Raw genomic sequence first — 18,808 nt, forward strand, 5'->3', positions numbered from 1 at the left:
GGGCTTTCTATCCTGTTCCATTGGTCTATAGTTCTATTTTTGCACCAGTACCATACTGTTTTGATGACTGTAGCTTTGTAATATAATCTGACATCAGGGAACCTGATTCCTCCAGCCCCATTTTTCTTTCTCAAGATTGCTTTGGCTATTTGGGGTCTTTTTTGTCTTCATACAAAATTTTTACATTTTTTTTTAATTTTGAAAAAATTTTGGCTGCACCATGCAGCATGCAGGATCTCAGTTCCCTGACCAGGGATCGAACCCGCATGCCCTGCAGTAGAAGCATGGAGTCTTAACCACTGCATCACCAGTGAAGTCCCTCTGCAAACAGATTTTAGGATATTTTGTTCAACTTCTATGAAAAATGCCATTTGTAAATTAACAGGATTGCATTGAATCTGTAGACTGCCTTGGTTAGTATAGTCATTTTCACAATATTGATTCTTCCAATCCAAGAACATGGTATATCTCTCCCTCTGTTTGTGTCATCTTTGATTTCTTTCATCGGTGTCTTATAGTTTTTGGAGTACAGGTTTTTGCCTCCTTAGGTAGGTTTATTCCTAGGTATTTTATTCTTTTTGATGTGATGGTAAATGGGATTGTTTCTTTAATTTCTCTTTCTGATCTTTTGTTGTTAGTGTATAGAAATGCAACAGATTTCTGTGTATTAATTTTGTATCCTGCACCTTTACCGAATTCACTAATGAGTTCTAGTAGTTTTCTGGTAGCATCTTTAGGATTTTCTATGTATAATACCATGTCATCTGCAAACAGTGACAGTTTTACTTCTTCTTTTCCAATTTGGATTTCTTTTATTTCATTTTCTTCTCTGATTGCTGTAGCTAGCCTTCCAAAACAACGTTAAATAAAAGTGGTGAGAGTGGACATCCTTGTCTTGTTCCTGATTGAAAGGAAATGCTTTCAGCTTTTCGCCATTGAGTATGATGTTAGCTGTAGTTTGTCATATATGGCCTTTACTATGTTAAGGTATGTTCCCTCTATGCCCACTTTCTGGAGAGTTTTTATCATAAATGGGTGTTGAATTTTGTCAAAAGTTTTTCTGCATCTATTGAAATGATCATATGGTTTTTGGACTTCAAATGGTTGATGTGGTGTTTCACACTGACTGACTTGTGGATATTGAAAACTCTTTGCATCCCTGGGATAAATCCCACTTGAGCATGGTGTATAATCCTTGTAATGTGCTGTTGGATTTGGTTTGCTAGTATTTTTGTTGAGGATTTTTGTGTCTATGTCCATCAGTGATATTGGCCTGTAATTTTCTTTTTTTGTGGTATCTGTGTCTGGTTTTGGTATCAGGGTGATGGTGGCCTCCTTCCTCTGCAATTTTTTGGAATAGTTTCAGAAGGATACATGTTAACTCTTCTCTAAATGTTTGATAGAATTCGCCTGTAAAGCCATGAGAGGAAATTTTCCTATAATTCATATATAATTTTATATATAATAAACCAGAAATTCCAGAGGGCTAGGAAATAAATAAATATATAAATAACAACTTCCCACCTTACATTTACAGCCTGTTTCCAAATTTTAGAAGTTCTATAAATTCAACTTAATGAATAAAAAAGTAAAAATAGAAAATATAGCATCTTATTCTTCTCACAGGCGCAGCTTTTAGTCCAGATTTGTAGATTAGAATATCAGTGATGTGACTGGGGATTAACAGCAGAGACCGAGATTATTTCTGGTAGCAACAAAGGTCCTGCTTTTGGATTATTTCAATTAATTTTACCTAACAAGGCCTTATAAGGAACTGAGTGTAGACATCTTTACTGCTCAACCATCTTTTAAAATCTCTGGATCATCAGAAATAAAGTGTAAAAAAGAATCATTGATGTTGTCTTTACTATGCAGATTGTACCAGTAAATAAATTACTAGTAACTTTTCATAAGAATATTCCAGTTAATAAAGGGAGAGACAATGATAGGATTAAAATTATTACCATTTGCAATTTCTAATGAATCTAGGATTTCATTATCAACAGTACATCAGAAACAGAGATGGACATTATGTGCCTCCTACTGAAAGAACACAGTATAATCTATTAAGTACTTTTGTTCAAAAAGAAAAATTGAACTTGTATCTGTAAATTCTCTAGATCCTCATACCAATTTACCAGTTCACAGAACATACAGAAGACAGAGAAACATGTTAAATGAACTAGTGTCCCCTGGGAATAGCCCATAAACAATGACCGACAGAAGTTAATGCGTAAATACAGCCAACTTCTTTACTCTTCCGATGGGATAAATCTGAGGCCATGGTCTATATTGACTACAAGAGTTTCCCAGGTGGGATTAAACTCCAGCTATCTTCAATGGTAACTGACTTCAGAATTCACCCTTTATTGGATTCCTCCCCTTACCTTGTTTTACTTCTCCTCTCTCCTCCCATTATTCCCTGGAATCCCTTTCAAATAAATTTTGTGTTCCCAAATTCTTCTGAGTCTACTTCTTGAGGAACCCAAACCAAGACATAGAGAAATGTAAATACATTCAATTTGCAAATAGCAAGTGAATGAGGATTCTTTTATCATTTGGTGTTGGGGAACCTAGAATTTTAGCTAGCTATCCACGCTTTTTGAGGGTGGTAAATGTCAGTAGAAGGATGTCATAGTTTTGTTTTTTTGTGTTAATTTGTTTATTTAATGGATGATCTTAGGACTTTGAATTATCCCAATTATCAAGGAAGATTAGAATAGTAAGTTACAAACTTCAGTATGTTTAAGAATTGCTCAGGTGTCTTGTTATAAATGTGGATTCTTCCACCTTCAGGGATTCTGATTCAGAAGTACTCCAGATTTACTAGTAATAGTTATGCACATTAAAACATTAGAAAGACTTACATAGGCGTTCTGAGAGTCCCACTTTGAGAAACACTGACCTAAGTGCCGAAGTTTTCATTACTTGTAAGGTTTCATGGCCAGTTGGATTCTATACGTCTATAAGAAGATTTGATCTGATGGCTTTATCATGTCCCGGAGTTCCAATTCTGTGCTAATACTAAAGCCTAAATTTAACTTTACTCTGGTTCAGATGGCTCTGTTGTTATTCCTGCTCTGCTTTCCGTAAGGTAGACATGGGAAGTGCAGTCTGGAAAAAAAAAATGTGTGGCGTGATATGGAGGGTGTGGTAAGCATAACTCTACCAAAGGTCTTAAAAATGCAGTGCTCCACCCCTCACTTATTTCTTGGGTGTGCCTCAGTCCTGCCTCCTTTTGAATCTTTTTGTGCCCAGTTGGGAGATGAAAACAGAAAGCACTGCTGAGAAATCACTTAGCTATGAGGCTAGCATTTGCTCTTATTCCTCTCTTAAGGCTGTTCTTCTAGTCCTCTTTCTGCCCAATGAAGATGCAGAGCTAAGGCCACAGGGGTCCAAGGAGGGCAAGTATCATTGCCCCCCTCCCCCACTCTACCCACACACTCATATTTTGCATCTTGAACAATATCCTTATAGTAATTTCCAAATGATGATCACTTATTTCATTTATGAGAGCCTATTTACCTTTTTCAATTAGTTCACCAGATTTTATTTGGATTTCACATTCTGTCTATTCCTAGAGTTCCAATTGGCTTCAAAAGGCAAATAGTTGCCCTTTCAATTTTATTGGTATGGCAGTATTATCTTCTTCCTTCTTCACTAAATTTTATGAGTCTTTAACTCTAGATTTAACTTACTGAGACATTCTTTCTTTGGCCCAATATTACAAAATGGTTGTAGCCTTAGAATAATGTATCATCCTACAGTTTGTTTTTATGGAAATTAAAAGTATACCCCTAAACTTGTTAAAGATACCAATTTGTTACTATATACAAATTAGAATCATAAATGTCTGAATTAAACTCTGTCTCAGAAGATTCATTCCTGCCATTCCCTTCTAATAGCAGCACATGCAAAAACAAACAAAAAAATGTTAGGCTATTGGATTTCTGGAATGCCATAGGTGTGAATCAAAAAACATGGAGGCAATACTATAGTTACAAATATGTCAAAGCTTCAAACGTGCAAATTCACAGACAGTCACTCTCATGTCATTGCAAACTATTAGAGTCAATGTTCCATCAGGAGCAAGGCATTCTAATTCAATTATTCCTCTTTTAAAAAATTGTGCTACTTTCAGGAGTTGAAAAGAATGAGTGAAGGAATTGCCTTAGACCAGTGTTCTTGGGACCTCTTTATAGTCTTAAAATTTAATGAGAATCCCAAATATTTATTGTATGAGAAATTAAAAATTAGAAGTATTAAATTTTAATTTAAACAACTCATATATAAATAACAAACCTATTATATATTAACATGAAGAAACAAAATATTTTATGAACATAAATATATTTTCCAAAACAAAAATCATAAAGAGTAGCAGAAAATAAAAGTTCTGCCCTCCCCATGCTGACACTTTATTGAAATCCATCAAACCAGACTTTCAAGACTATTGAAAGACTGTGTCATTTATTAATTCACTATGTACTTGCAGCAGCCTTAAAATGAATTATAAACTGTACCTGCCTCACTCAAGATCCTATGACAATGGGTTGAGAAATGTGATATCTAACTTCTCTTGCATCTTGTAAAATATCCTGAAATTTAATAAAAATAGGTATAAGAGAGAAGACCCCCTAATCTCTCCTCTTATGCTTATTCCGTAATGATAGTGTGACTATAAAGAAAAACATTTTACATATATGCACTATATATATGCATACAACATACATATATAGAGATCATATTTGTGTGGATTAGTATGCACAATATTTGTATATTGATACTTAGGAAAGCAGCATAATAAATCCCGTAAATCTTCTGAAATCCATTTTTTTTTTGTTATCCAAAAGTGGGCTTTAAGACTTACTTACTAGTCAGAGCTACATATACTGGGGAAAATAAAATATATTCTTAAGATTAATTTCACCTGTTTTTACTTTTTAAAATGTGGCTACTAGAAAAATTTAAATTACATATGTGGATCATATTATATTTCTTTTTAATAGCAGTGATCTGTAGGACGGGGAAAGAGACCAAGTAATTAACAGGGGGTGAAAATTAAAGAAACAGGAAGAAAGGTGGCATGTGCATTTTCACTTTTCTAAGATAGAAAATATTAAATTGGAGTTTATTAATATTTTAGGTGAGTAGCAAAAGGATAAAATTAAAATAAAAATCTTTTTAGAATAAATTCAGATTGGTGATTAGGAGCTCTCTGAAGATTTTGAAGCTCACTGCCTAATCACAGACTACTATTTCTTAAAAGTAAAAAAATCCACACATCATAAATAGTGCTTCTTTATTTGTAAAAGCTTGATTGGGTGTTTTGCTTATGTCTAAGAGACTGTCATTGGAGCCCAGGAAGGATGGAAGTTATAGAAGTTTTAATTCTGATATGGTCACCTCTTGACCCTTTTATAAGTGACAGCAGTAGTTTCATTGTCTTCTTCTCAAAGTACATTGATGGTTTGGACAAGTGGATTATCTCTTAGATAAAGCTATAGGAAATAAAAATTGAATGTATGCTGATCTTAAACAAAATATTTTCTTTAAACTTTTTATTATAGAGAATGTCAAATCTACCCAGAGGTAATCACCCAGTCCCAACAGTCATCAATACTTGGTCAATCGATCCCCCTCCACACCCCTCACATTGCCATCCACTTAGCACCACCCTCAATCCCATATTATTTGAATTCCAGACATCATACCAGTTCACCTATAAACATTTCAGTATATATTTCTGAAAAATAAGAACTTCTCTTTAAAAAACATAGTCATAATACAATTATCATACCTAAAAAGGAATTTATAATTCCTTAGTAGCATCCAATATTGTCAGTGTAAAAAAAATTAACTACAGCCTTTTCATGTTGATTAGCTAAATGCAGATTAGTATAGCTTTAAAAGTTACACAGTCTTATAATGTGCTCTAAGTAATTACCTTTTCATATTTCAGTATATGAACTTCTATCATCCCTGATTTCTGAGGGAATAAAAATATAATTAAATGGTTATCTTATTATATCTATGATTATAATCTTCCTTGGCAATGTCAAACATATTTTATAACACAATTTATCCCTCAGAAACAAACTGAATTACATTATGATCATTAACCACTAGATGCCAGAGTTGCTTCACGCAAATGAAATCATCTCAGTCTTGATCTGTCAAGAAAAAATGATAATATTCTAAATATCACAGTAAAATAGTAAATCAAAGTGTCTTTGCTTACACCTTGTAACAGAAGCATATGCTGAACCATATATTTAAATATCTACCTTTAACCTTCATAACTGATCAAACTATGATATCCCCCTTTTAAACTCACTTGTACCTTGTCTGTGATTTTAAAGTTCTTGCTAATTCTTTCCAATCAATTTAAACAGGGACTCCTGGGACTTCCCTCGTGGCGTAGTGGTTAAGAATCCGCCTGCCAATGCAGGGGACACGGGTTCCAGTCCTGGTCTGGGAAGATCCCACATGCCGCAGAGCACGTGGGATCATGTACCACAGCTGTGGCCCGTGCACCACAGCTGCTGAGCTTGTGCTCTAGAGCCTGTGAGCCACAACTACTGAGCCCGTGCACCACAACTACTGAGCCCATTCACCACAACTACTGAAGCCCATGCCTAGAGCCTGTGCTCCGCAACAAGAGAAGCCACTGCAATGATAGACCCGCGCACCACAACCAAGGTAGCCCCTGCTCACTGCAACTAGAGAAAGCCTGCGTGGTAAAGAAGCCCCAATGCAGCCAAAAAAAAAAAAAAAATTTAAACACTAAGTGTAGTACCTTCAGACCAGTCTGCTGAAGGGCTTTCTCTAAGTGTACCAGACTTGGTTTCAGGGTAGTTAACATTCATGTCATTCTAAAGCCAGGGACACAACCCCTGTGAGAGCTCTGCTTCAATGTGAATCCAGATGATCCCTTATGTTCTAATATCTTCAGCTCAGAGAAGGAGGCAATTGATTTATGTGTTACAATGTCAAATATGGACATGCTTGAAATTGTTAAAGGATTTGGAGAAGAGAGGGAATTAGTTTTGTAATTTTTCTGGAAACTATTATAATTTTTGAAGTTTTGTTATTTTTTCTCAAAATCTACTATTGAGGTGCTTCACAGAGATTTCATCAGGTGTTTCACAAGTATATATATTGAAACATTCTTGTTTATATCAGAATAGCAATCCTGTCAGACATTTTTAGCCAGCAATATTGGAAATTACCTATATTTCTGTATTCTTTCTTCCAATATAATGCATAGATCTGGCTATAGTTTAGTATGCATTTATTATGTTTATTTTTCTTCAATGATAGTGAGTTTCCATACAAATTTGTCCCTTAACACCCCTCTTATCCAAATAAAATTTTTTTCTTAAATTCTTCCTAGAACATATTATTTTATTCTTTGTTTTAATAAAAAACTTAGTCCTTGGTAGAGATTTCTCAGAAAATTATCTGCCCTCAAAATTATGTATCTTCAAAATTAAAGTGAGTACAAGAAAATTACTTCACTGACTTTGGGAAATAACAAATAAACATCTAGAGGAACCTTAATAAACATGAAATTAAACTCATATAACAAACTTACCCACTGCTTCTACTTATTACAAATGAGGAAGAGGTGCAAACACTGTGGAAAGACAAGTCTTTTTCTTTTGTTTCAAAGTGATAGGGTGATTTCAATAATGTCTTTTTGTGTGTGTGTGTGTAGTACGCGGGCCTCTCACTGTTACGGCTTCTCCCGTTGCGGAGCACAGGCTCCAGACGCGCAGGCTCAGCGGCCGTGGCTCACGGGCCCAGCCGCTCCGCGGCATGTGGGATCTTCCCGGACCAGGGCACGAACCCGTGTCCCCTGCATCGGCAGGCGGACTCTCAACCACTGCGCCACCAGGGAAGCCCTCAATAATGTCTTAAATGCTTTCCCTGATTCTACCTTTGTTCCTCCTCTAATATTTCCCCCCACGGGAGCTAGAGTCGTCCTTGTAAAACATAAATAAAAACCATATCACCACTTAACACCTTAATTGTCACTCAGAATTTTAAAAATTCTTTCCAAATGTCTTCCAGGCTCAGAATATACACTGCCCAATATGGTAGACACTAGTTACATGTGTCTATTGAACATTTGAAGTGTAGCTAGTTTGAATTGAGATGTGCTATAAGTATAAAATACACAATGGATTTGGAAAAGTTAGTAGTGATAAAAATAATTTTCACAGTAATAATTTTATATTGATTACCTCTTAGCATGATAATCTGTTGAATATATTAAGTTGAATGAAATGTATTATTAAAATTAATTTCACTTTAAAAAATGTGGCTACAAGAAAAATTTAAATTACATGTCATGCATTTATGGCTCACTTTATTATTCTACTCAGTAACACTGGCTTAAGTAACCAGGAAGTCACCTGCTCCCTTCCATTTTCAACCCATATTGGTTTCTTTGCTGTTCCTCAATTTACCTTGGCTATGTCAAGCCGATGTGTTGACTATTCCCTCTTCCTGGAAGATCCTCTCTTGGATATCCTTATGGTTCGTTTCCTCACTTTCTTCTGTTCTCTGCTAAACTTATCAGAGAGAACTTCTCTGACCAACAAATTTAAAATGGCCTCATCCAACACAAGTACACATCCACCATCTCTCTTTTTTCAAAATACTTATACCTGGCATATTATATGTAGGGGTGTGTGTGTGTGTATAATCTCTACTTAGTAGAATATAACCCCCATGACATCAAGGGCTTTGTTTTGTTTACTGTTTCTCTAGAATAGTGACTAGCTTAAGGTAGATACTAAATAAATATTTGTTAAATAAATGAAAAGATGGAACATCATTTAAAATAAAGGTGACGTCAAAGAGATTTTATCATGAAGGAAGCATTGGAAAACGAGAAGAGCTAACATTTTCTGAGTGCCTACAATGAACTAGACACTGTGCTAAGCACTTACATATAATATCTTAATAAATCTTCATAGAAATGTACTTGCAGATGAGAAATCTAAAGCTCAGATAATTTAAATAATCTTCCTAAAGTCACTTAGCCAGTATGGAACATCATTTCAATACTTTTCATTTTATTTCCATGTCTTCAAGTTCCTTCTCTGGCTCCCAGACTAAATTAGGTGCTCTTGTAAATACTCTCTGAGTACCCTCCATTTTCCCTTCATATCATTTGTCACCACGGTAATTCATTTTGTAGTGTGGTATTTAATGTCTGTCTTCTTCACTGCACTTTAAACTTCAGATAGGTGGCAATGAATATGTTGTTGACATTTCCATGTCTAGAGCCTTCCACCTTCCTTGTCTAGGGCTTAATTTCTCACACATATATATTGAATAAATGAATGAAGTTAACTTTATCCCAAAATATTGTAATTGATGAGTAGGTTATTCGTACCTGCTAAGAATTAATGATTTTGTAGATCAGCTACATGAACTGCACCCAGTGGAACGATGACTGGCTGGATATTCCAGGGGAGAGTATGCTGGTGTGTCAGTGGACTATTTGTTCTTCACAATGGACCACAGGTAATGGGCTATGTTATGAATTTCCTCTGGAAATGTGCTGTCCAACATGGTAACCCCCTAGCCACATGGGGCTATTTAAATAAAAATTAATTAATATTAAATAAAATTGAAAACTCCTTTCCTCAACCATTTTAGCCAAATCTCAACTGCTCAGTAATCATTCGTGGCTTGTGCCTGCTGTATTGGATGGCACAGATAAAGAAAATTTCCATTATACGGAAAGTTCTATTAAACAGCACTATTCTAGAAGGTTTAAAATGTCCTTGGGAAGATTTATTTTTAAATCAGAAGGGGCCTATTTGTTTGATTAGTTTTGTATTCTAACTAAAATTAAACTTTGAGAAAGAGTTCAGTAATCTGTATTCCCAAGTGTTTCTGGGCAAGACCTAGCCATGGAAAAGGAGCTTCATTGTCCAGCAGATGAAACATTTCGTCAGACGTGCTCATGCACAGCCAGTTACTGGTGTGGAAAGAACCACCCCTCCAAGGGCTCCAGGCAGGCCTACTGTTCCAAGGACGCTGCCAGCACCTCGCTGGATGGAGCCCATGTCTCATGCCATTCAATACCATCCCTTTGCGCTTGATGTACAAAACAGAAGACTGAAATCTGAGGAAGAGGAAAGGGCTTGGGATGCCAAATGCACCTCAGACTGTAGTTAGATTCACAGCTTCTGGAGAGAAAGCTTTTAAATGTTCCCTTCTTCAAAACTTCACGTATCTTCAGGTAATTTCTTCACAATATAACTTTCAATGATTTTGGCCAATACAAGTTAACCTTTTTTGAGATTCTGTTGCTGGAGATTTTTCTTCCCTAATTGTCGAGGTAAAACATTTCCTGTCATTGCCTTAGAAAAGAAAGTGCTTTATAGACAAGAATAAAAATTATATTCTCTATTTTATTTTCTGGTTAAGTTCCAGGGGGGATAAGAATTTTCTTAGCTTGAACCTTCTGGTTATTGGCTCTATTATTTGTTCACATTTCTCCATCATTTGCCAATCCTACTGAGCTAGTCTCTACCAAGGCTGCAAACAGTTCATGGTTCTCACTTCTAGACATGAAACCAACGGAGAGCTGAGGAGGGGACCACCAGGCAGCCCCACATGCCCCAGCTCAACAGGTGGGGAACACGGAATTTTTATTTTCTTTGGGGATGAAGCCCCCCACTCACCGTGACTTCCCCTAGCCTTTCAGGGTAGGTATTTCCAATCCCTCCGGAGATTTTCTTAGGAGAGACACCGAGTGACAATGGTGCTTCTGTGTACAACTGGGAAGTAGTGGTGAAAGTGGTGAAGGATGCAGGTAGGGACTGGGGAGTTGGTAAGGTTGGATGGAGGGGTGCTAGGGTGGGACAGATGGTTTCCTGAACAGTGAGCGGGATAAGGAGTAGGGAGAGTAGACCCAAAGTGGCAGCCGCGAGAGAAACGCGAAAAGGACCGAAAACGCGAAGACAGGAGCCTGGGCGGACCTGGGCGGGGCAGAATGGGGAAGGGTCACGCCGGGACGTAACCGGCTGTGGGCTGGGGGAGGCGAACGGGAAGGGACTTGTGAGCGCTCGTCGGGGGTTCTGGGACCCGAGCTCCGCTGAGGAGGTCAGTGGAGCCGACGCGCTGGGAGGAGGGCGGCGGAGACCCCGGACGCGGGTGTTGCGAGGCTGGCGGAGGGGCGGGACGGGACGGGAAATGGGACGGAGAACTAGGACCGGGGGAGGAGGAACGAGGGGGCGTCGGCGCTGGAAGCCGGAGGCGGCCCGACAGGGATCGTTTCCTTCCGGAGAGGAGGCCGGCTCTGGACCTAGGCGCGGGCGGGGGGCGTCCAAGGGCGGGTGACCGGGAAATACCGCGGCCCGCGCTTCCCCCGGCTGGCAGCGGTGGTGCTCGTGGCTCCTCCTCCGGGCCAGTCCGGAGCTCGGCGGCGGGGAGAGCGAGGGCGGGGGCTCGGGAAGGAGGGAGGAGGGAGGGACCAGGCACGCAAGTGACAGGGTGGCAGCCTAGGAGCGGACGCTTTGCCGCCGCCGCTCCACCTCCTCCTCCTGCAGCTCCTCTCGCTGCCGCCGCCGCCGCCACCGCCGGGAGAAGTTTCACTCCCGACCCTCGCTCGGAGCGGGGAGCTCGGCCGGCAGCTGCAACGCGCCGCCGGCTAGGCGCCCGGAGCGCTCCGACGCGGAGGCGGCGTCAGAGCCTGGGCTGCGGGCGGCGGCCGGGGCTGGGGGCGTTGAGGCGGAGGAGGGGCGGGTGTGAAGCGGCAGACCCTTGCGCAGCGCCGCAGCCGCTCAGCCAGCGTCAGCGCCCGGGGCAGCCGCGATGGCCGTGCGCTCCCGCCGCTCGTGGATGAGCGTGGCCTTGGGGCTGGTGCTGGGCTTCACTGCCGCGTCCTGGCTTATCGCCCCCAGAGTGGCCGAGCTGAGCGAGAGGAAGAGACGCGGTTCCAGCCTCTGTTCCTACTACGGCCGCTCGGCCGCTGGCGCCGGCGCGCAGCAGCCGCTCCCTCAGCCTTATGCCCAGCAGTGGCCCGAGCAGTCGCCGCCCCCAGCGCGCCAGGAGCTCCAGGGGCCGCAGCTGCCTGAAGCAGCGCCGGGGGTAACCAGTTTTCGCAGCAGCCCCTGGCAGCAGCCACCTCCACTGCAGCAGCGGCGGCGAGGACGCGAGCCCGAAGGCACGACGGGGCTCCCCGGAGCCCCTGTGGCAGAAGGGGAACCTGAGGAGGAGGATGGAGGCGCAGCTGGGAAGCGGAGAGGCAGTCGGCCGGGGAGTAGCCACAACGGCAGTGGGGATGGGGGCGCCGCCGCCCGGAGCTCCCGACCCCGGGATTTCCTGTACGTGGGGGTGATGACCGCGCAGAAGTACCTGGGCAGCCGCGCGCTGGCAGTGCAACGGACCTGGGCGCGCTTTATCCCCGGCCGTGTGGAGTTTTTTTCCAGCCAGCAGCCCCCCAACGCTGGGCTTGGCCACCCCCCGCCACCCCTGCCTGTCATCGCGCTGCCTGGGGTGGACGACTCCTACCCTCCCCAGAAAAAGTCCTTCATGATGATCAAGTACATGCACGACCACTACCTGGACAAGTATGAGTGGTTCATGCGCGCCGACGACGATGTCTACATTAAAGGTGACCTCCCAGCCCCTGCTGTCCCGTCTCCTCGCCTCCCCGACCCCTTTCTCTGCCAGGAAAGCCAGCCCCAATCCCTGCCCAGCCCCTATCCCTGGACAGCCCCTCTCTGCTTTTCTGCCAGCACGTGCTCCGAGCTCCTGCAGCCCCCAGCCGGTCGCCCCCCCACACCCTCTCGCCTCCGCCCACCATTCCTAGTCCGCTCCTCCTCCTCTCCAGCGGTCTGGACCCTCCTCACACCTGCCCAGCTTTTTTCGCCTTCCTCACTCTTGCTGCTCTGGTTTCCGCCCATCTCTTGCTACTACTCTTTACCGCGTAGGAAGGCGAGGAAAGGGACCTCGGGGTTAAGCCTGAGGCTGTTCCCACTTTACACTGCTCTGAAAGCCCCAGGTGGTGGTAGTTTCCCTAATCGGTCCAGAGGGGCGTGTCCTCGGTGGAGAAAGGGAGGGTGGAGGATGCAGGCGGGAGCCAGTTTGGAGATCGGTGATCTTGATTATCCCCCTATCCTTTTGTTTTTACTGGATCAAGCTTAGTTTTGGAACTGGTGAGATTGAGGAATCATCTTCGCTGTCCCACACCCTTCTCTGTGCGTTTCCTTTCCTTCTGCACCACCCGCCGCTCAGTGGGAGTCCTTGAGTATCCCAGCCGCTCCCGCGCACAGCTCCTTCCAGCCACCGCAGTGCAGCCTCAAGCAGTTCCTTACGCCCCCGGCAACAGCTCAGTAAAACCCTGAGGGGATGGCTGTATTGACAGGAATTGGTGGTGGGGGGAAAGGGGACAGCGCCCGCGAATTATCCAGACCCTAGGAGCTCCAAGCTGTACTAGCACAGACTAGGCTGGATCCTTTCCAGTCCATCTTGGTGGTTGCGGCGTTAAGCAGGGGCTGGGAAGTCCTTCCCAAAACCATGCGCAGCCCCAGCACGAGAAAACTTTGTCCGTTTTAAAAGAGGCGCGGTCCTTCACCCTGCGTGTGAGTGGCTCTGGCCAGAGATTGCTAAACTGAGCAGAGGAATGTTCTTTAGAGCGGCAGGAAATCTTTACAGTCTTGCCTTTTGCGGAGAGGAACACAAGGGAAGTAGCTAGGTTGTATTGAAGGAGGGCTCCGTGTGTGTGTGTGTGTGTGTGTGTGTGTGTGTGTGTGTGTGTGTGTGTTTTGGCTGCCTTGGGTCTTCTTTGCTGTGCGGGCTTTCTCTAGTTGCGGCGAGCGGGGGCTACTCTTCATTGCGAGCACAGGCTTCTCATTACGGTGGCTTCTCTTGTTGCGGAGCCCGGGCTCGAGGCACGTGGGCTTCAGTAGTTGTAGCACTCCGGCTCAGCAGCTGTGGTGCAGGGGCCTAGTTGCTACACCGCATGTGGGATCCTCCAGGGCGGAGGCTCGAACCCGTGTCTCCTGCATTGGCGGGCGGTTTCCTAACCACTGAGCCACGATGGAAGCCCCTCCCTGTGTTTCTTTCCACATTTCCTAGCTTCTTGGTCAAAGGGGGGCAGCCCTTACTTAGTTTACACCACTCTAATTGTAGCCTCATTGCTTTCTCCTGATTCAGGTAGTATCTTTTACATACTCAAGGAAAAACAAACAAATAAATAAGACCCTCCCCCCAAAAAACTGTCACATTTTGGTAAGGACTGATTGTATAGAGTTAATAACTAGAGATTTCTTGGGTTTGGGTTGAGAGGAGTGAAATACTTAGAGATGGTTGGCAGAGCAAATACTGATAATTAGATATGAAAATAATGAATTGGATAAGTTGATACAAACATTTAAAAAAGATTGCATTCCTGGTGATTGCAGTATCTTATAGGTAGGTATAAGTTGTGTAGATATCTATAATTGATAGATCCACTATCTTGTAGTCCCATGTCTTCTGTGTCTCTTTAAAGTCACAAAGGTTTCCTGGCAGAAGTTTGCCACGCTTTGCAGGCAATTTCCAAAATGCGTTAACAGCATCCACTTCTGTCATATCTTTTAGTGCTTTGAAAGATTGTCCTTCAGAACATTGAAATGCCATATTCTTTCCATTTCTATTAAGAATGAAAGGCATTTTGTATTAAGAACCCAATAATAGTCAGCTGAAACTCACTGAAATCCAAGGGGCATGGCATAGGATCAAGATAATGACTACAGATGCTGTGCTCATCAAAAATGATAGTAGAAATGCTGACTGGGAATGTAAAGAAGGTGACTACTTATTCCATTATGTCACTTGGTAGAGTACGAAATGCTTTGGAACTGTTTTAGCCACAGAACTTTATTTTAAAATTGTTTTTTCTGATGAACTTACAAACTATAAACCAATTATATAAATTTTAACAAATGTTAATTTTTGTCCTAAAAGGGTACTTTCCAAAGTTCCAAAGTGTTATATTTCAAGGCAAGTTTGATATTCTCTCTCTCTCTCTCTATGTATGTATGTATATACACACACATACATATATGTATACACACACTTTTTGGGTTGTATATGACTTGAGTTTAGTTTCGGACAAAACACTAAACTAAATCAATTATCAGGGTATCAGTGGTCTGCCAGTTGGGGCTGAATATTAATATTATATTTCTGAGAATTTTATCACTACTTCATACATGCTAAGAAACCTGTCTTTATTCTCCTTGTCATTATTTCACCTTTAAAAAAATCTGATGACTGTCATCAGACTTAAGGTTTTTCATTGACTAGAAGGTTGATTAAATTTTATTATAATTTAACAAGAACTGAGTGTAGAGTTAATAACTAGAGATTTCTTGGGTTTGGGTTGAGAGGAGTGAAATCCTTAGAGATGGTTGGCAGAGGAAATAGTGATAATTAGATATGAAAATACAGAATTGGGTAATTTGATACAAACATATAAAAAAGAGGGCATTCCTGGTGAATGCAATATCTTATAGGTGGATAGATAGGTATATGTGATGAAAATTTTATTATAATTTAAAAATTAGTATTTTTTAAATCATGGAATATTCAAAGAAGTTTTTCTTCTTTTCAATTGTATAAGACTTGTGGGGAGTTTATGCACAATATTGGAAGTTCTTTCCTTTGCTTGGTGTGTTATAAATGATTATGAAATTAGGAAAAGGAGTGATTGTTGCCTTTCTCTTTGTAGGTGATAAGTTGGAAGAATTTCTTAGATCACTGAATAGCAGCAAGCCCCTCTACCTGGGCCAGACTGGCCTGGGGAATATTGAAGAACTCGGAAAGTTGGGGCTGGAGCCTGGGGAGAACTTCTGCATGGGAGGACCTGGAATGATCTTCAGTCGCGAGGTTCTCAGGAGGATGGTGCCACATATTGGTGAATGCCTTAGAGAAATGTACACGACTCACGAGGACGTGGAAGTAGGAAGATGTGTTCGACGTTTTGGTGGGACTCAGTGCGTCTGGTCTTATGAGGTAAGACTTGAGCTGTGATGAAAATGTTCTCATATTACAGGTAGGTGACACTTTACAGTCTGGGGTAGTGATTCTATTTATTCTCTCTGTATCTTTGTATTTGCTTGAAAATGATAGCAACAGCCAGTGATGGACACAAGGGCGATTGTGGGAGATGCCTTTCTTATCAGAGCTGAGGCCTGTCCGAGGCTTTCTTATTAGCGTGACCCGTAACTTTAAGCAGCAGCTTATGTATATAGTCACATCTCCGGAAGACGCTACTTCCGCTTTATTTGCTTTATTGGTGTTTATATACATGTGTATCCATTTCCTGTCTCTAACAAGAGGATTAATTCTGTTCTCTTGGGCTGTAGCTTTTAGCACTTCGTCCTTTGTTTGTTGTTATTTTGGTTAGGTATATAATCGCATCTCTTTGTTTTCAAATAGTTAAACTCTGTAGTTTCTTGGAAGATTCTTATGTGGAAATTTAACATACATTTTTAAAGCATAGGAAAAATTAACTCATAATGTTATATCACTTATAATAGACTTATTCACAAAACTTTAAAAGGCATGATTATGTGGAAAAACAGAAGTTCTGAAGATGTTAAGTAACTGCTTAATATTATGACTGGTTCTCTAAAATTTTGTTTTGTGTCTGCCCTCATTCCATTTTCTCAACCGCACCCATTATTTAAATAATCTGAGTTATGAACTGTTGTTTTATTGTAGTAACTCGTTTTATGAAATAATCTGAGGTTTTTTCCCTTCAGAAATTGGTTTTGAAATGAAAAGCAATTACGTTTAAAACAGTTTTCCTGAAAGTTAATCTTAGTAAAAGTTACTTAACACTTAAATAATGTATTGCAGTTTTCACTACAGTTTGGTCAAGTGGTTGGAGTTAAATGCTTTCTCAGTATCGAAGAAACATTTTATGAAAACTTGTTCCCTGTGAAATCATTATACCTCAAGATTACACAGTCCCATTCATCTTTCTTTTAGAAATGTAATCCCACTTTCCTTAATTTAGCTTTCTTTTTTATGCATCATGATATTTACACTATGGGGAAGTATTTCTTATATTTATTACAGAAAGTAAGTATTAATAGTAACTAGTTACTTGGAATATGTGCTATGCAAATTTAAAATTATTACATACCTTATTCCTTTTATTGATAGAAACTATTTTTCTTTTATAAAAGCAACTTACGTATACCTTTATAATAAAAATGTAGATAAGCACATTATATTTTAAAAATAGGTAATTTAATAAACTCAATGAAAAAGATTTGTCTCTCCATTTAATATAAAACTAATTGGAAGGCAAAAAAATACTTTATATGGAAAACAGAGTCAGTTGATATTTGCTTACATGAAAATATTATTTTTTAGACATTGTCTCTGTATGGATGAGTAAAAAAATCATATTTTAAATAAAGATGGAAAATTATTATATTTTATCTGATGCTTTATTGCCTTAACATCACATAGAAAGTTTTAACAAACCTTTTATGTCCCTCCATTCAAGTTTTCATTGATTCTGCTGTGAAGGTACAGTCCTCACATAGCAGCCTGCCCATTCCTGATCCAAGACAGTAAAATATGCTCAGGTGACCTACATGCTCAAGAATTGATTTAATATTTTATTTATAATATAGGCATTTGTTCTGGTTAAAGGGGAGTTAATAGTAGATCTGCACCCTCTCTGTTAGAATAAGTGGAATCTTAGATCTTTTCATTAATTGACATAAAAGAAGAGACAAGCAAAGGGAACTCCAAGTCTTGTAGGATATAACTTTATGATCACCATATTTACATTAACTTCTGACAATACATTTTAATTTTAGACTGACAATTGCCTATCACTAACTTCAGAATCTGTATGAAAAAAAATAATTTCTACATTTTTTCCTAGCATTAGAAAATGTTATCTTCTAAAGGAATACTGTTTCAGAATGTTGACTTGATATTTTGCTAAGCAATTACATAGAATTTACTTTATTCTGGAATTTCAATCTTTAAAGGAGCTATTTAAACAACATTTATTTTAGAGGTGGCATTGATTTAATCCTAACCCTGACCCTAACCCTAAGCCTAACCCTAACCCTGAGTCTTATTTAAAGGAATAATGGAAATTTTCTTTACCAAGGAATATATTAAATAGTATCTGTTAATAAATTTAGTAAAGATAAGTATACAATTAAATTATATCTAAGCATTTTAACATTAGGGTGTGTTCTACATTTCCTGTACACTGAGTAGGTAGATTGGGGCACAGCCAAACTAGGGCTTTCCAGGTCGGGTTTTAGGTTACTTGATGTCCAACTATGCTACTGTTCACATTATATGGAAAAATTAATCTATTCCACTCTGGGTTGGCATTCATATAAAGGTGAGATTTCACATCTGGTCATAGAATAAACTATGAAACCCATCAGTAATTTTGTTTCCATATTTCTTTTATAAGAACCATCTACAACAGAATTTTCTTAAAATTTTGAATTTTCTTTGCTAAACTTTCCATAGCTTTTAGGATTTTGTTTGACTTTTCCTCCTAATAAAAGTTCTTGCAGAGTTAACAGCGCTGTTACAGAAACATGTTCACAATTTTTGAGTTTGAATAAATGAAGCATCATGATGGAATGTTATCTTTTAAAAATGATAAACAGGCTTGCAGATCTTGTAGGAAGAGAATTGGACAAAAATATTGCAATTATAGATTGTATAGCGTGTAGCTATTCTTGACTATGAATTACATTATTTGAAAATCTAGGAATCTTCTAATATTCTTTACTGCTGA

At 40.2% G+C, this 18,808-nt stretch overlaps 1 protein-coding gene across 1 annotated transcript in view; it reads left to right on the forward strand.

The window, feature by feature from the left end:
* Window positions 1–11,493: 11,493 nt before the first annotated feature.
* Window positions 11,494–18,808, forward strand: part of CHSY3 (chondroitin sulfate synthase 3) — a 301,185-nt gene continuing 293,870 nt past the window's right edge. Inside the window, exons 1-2 of the mRNA XM_060093310.1 lie at window positions 11,494–12,643; window positions 15,746–16,029. Of these exons, the coding sequence (XP_059949293.1) occupies window positions 11,842–12,643; window positions 15,746–16,029 (1,086 nt within the window). The 5' untranslated portion in view covers window positions 11,494–11,841. The remainder of the gene's footprint in view (window positions 12,644–15,745; window positions 16,030–18,808) is intronic.

The sequence above is a fragment of the Mesoplodon densirostris genome, chromosome 3 (assembly GCF_025265405.1).
Source record: "Mesoplodon densirostris isolate mMesDen1 chromosome 3, mMesDen1 primary haplotype, whole genome shotgun sequence".
NCBI classification, from domain to species: Eukaryota; Metazoa; Chordata; class Mammalia; order Artiodactyla; family Ziphiidae; genus Mesoplodon; species Mesoplodon densirostris.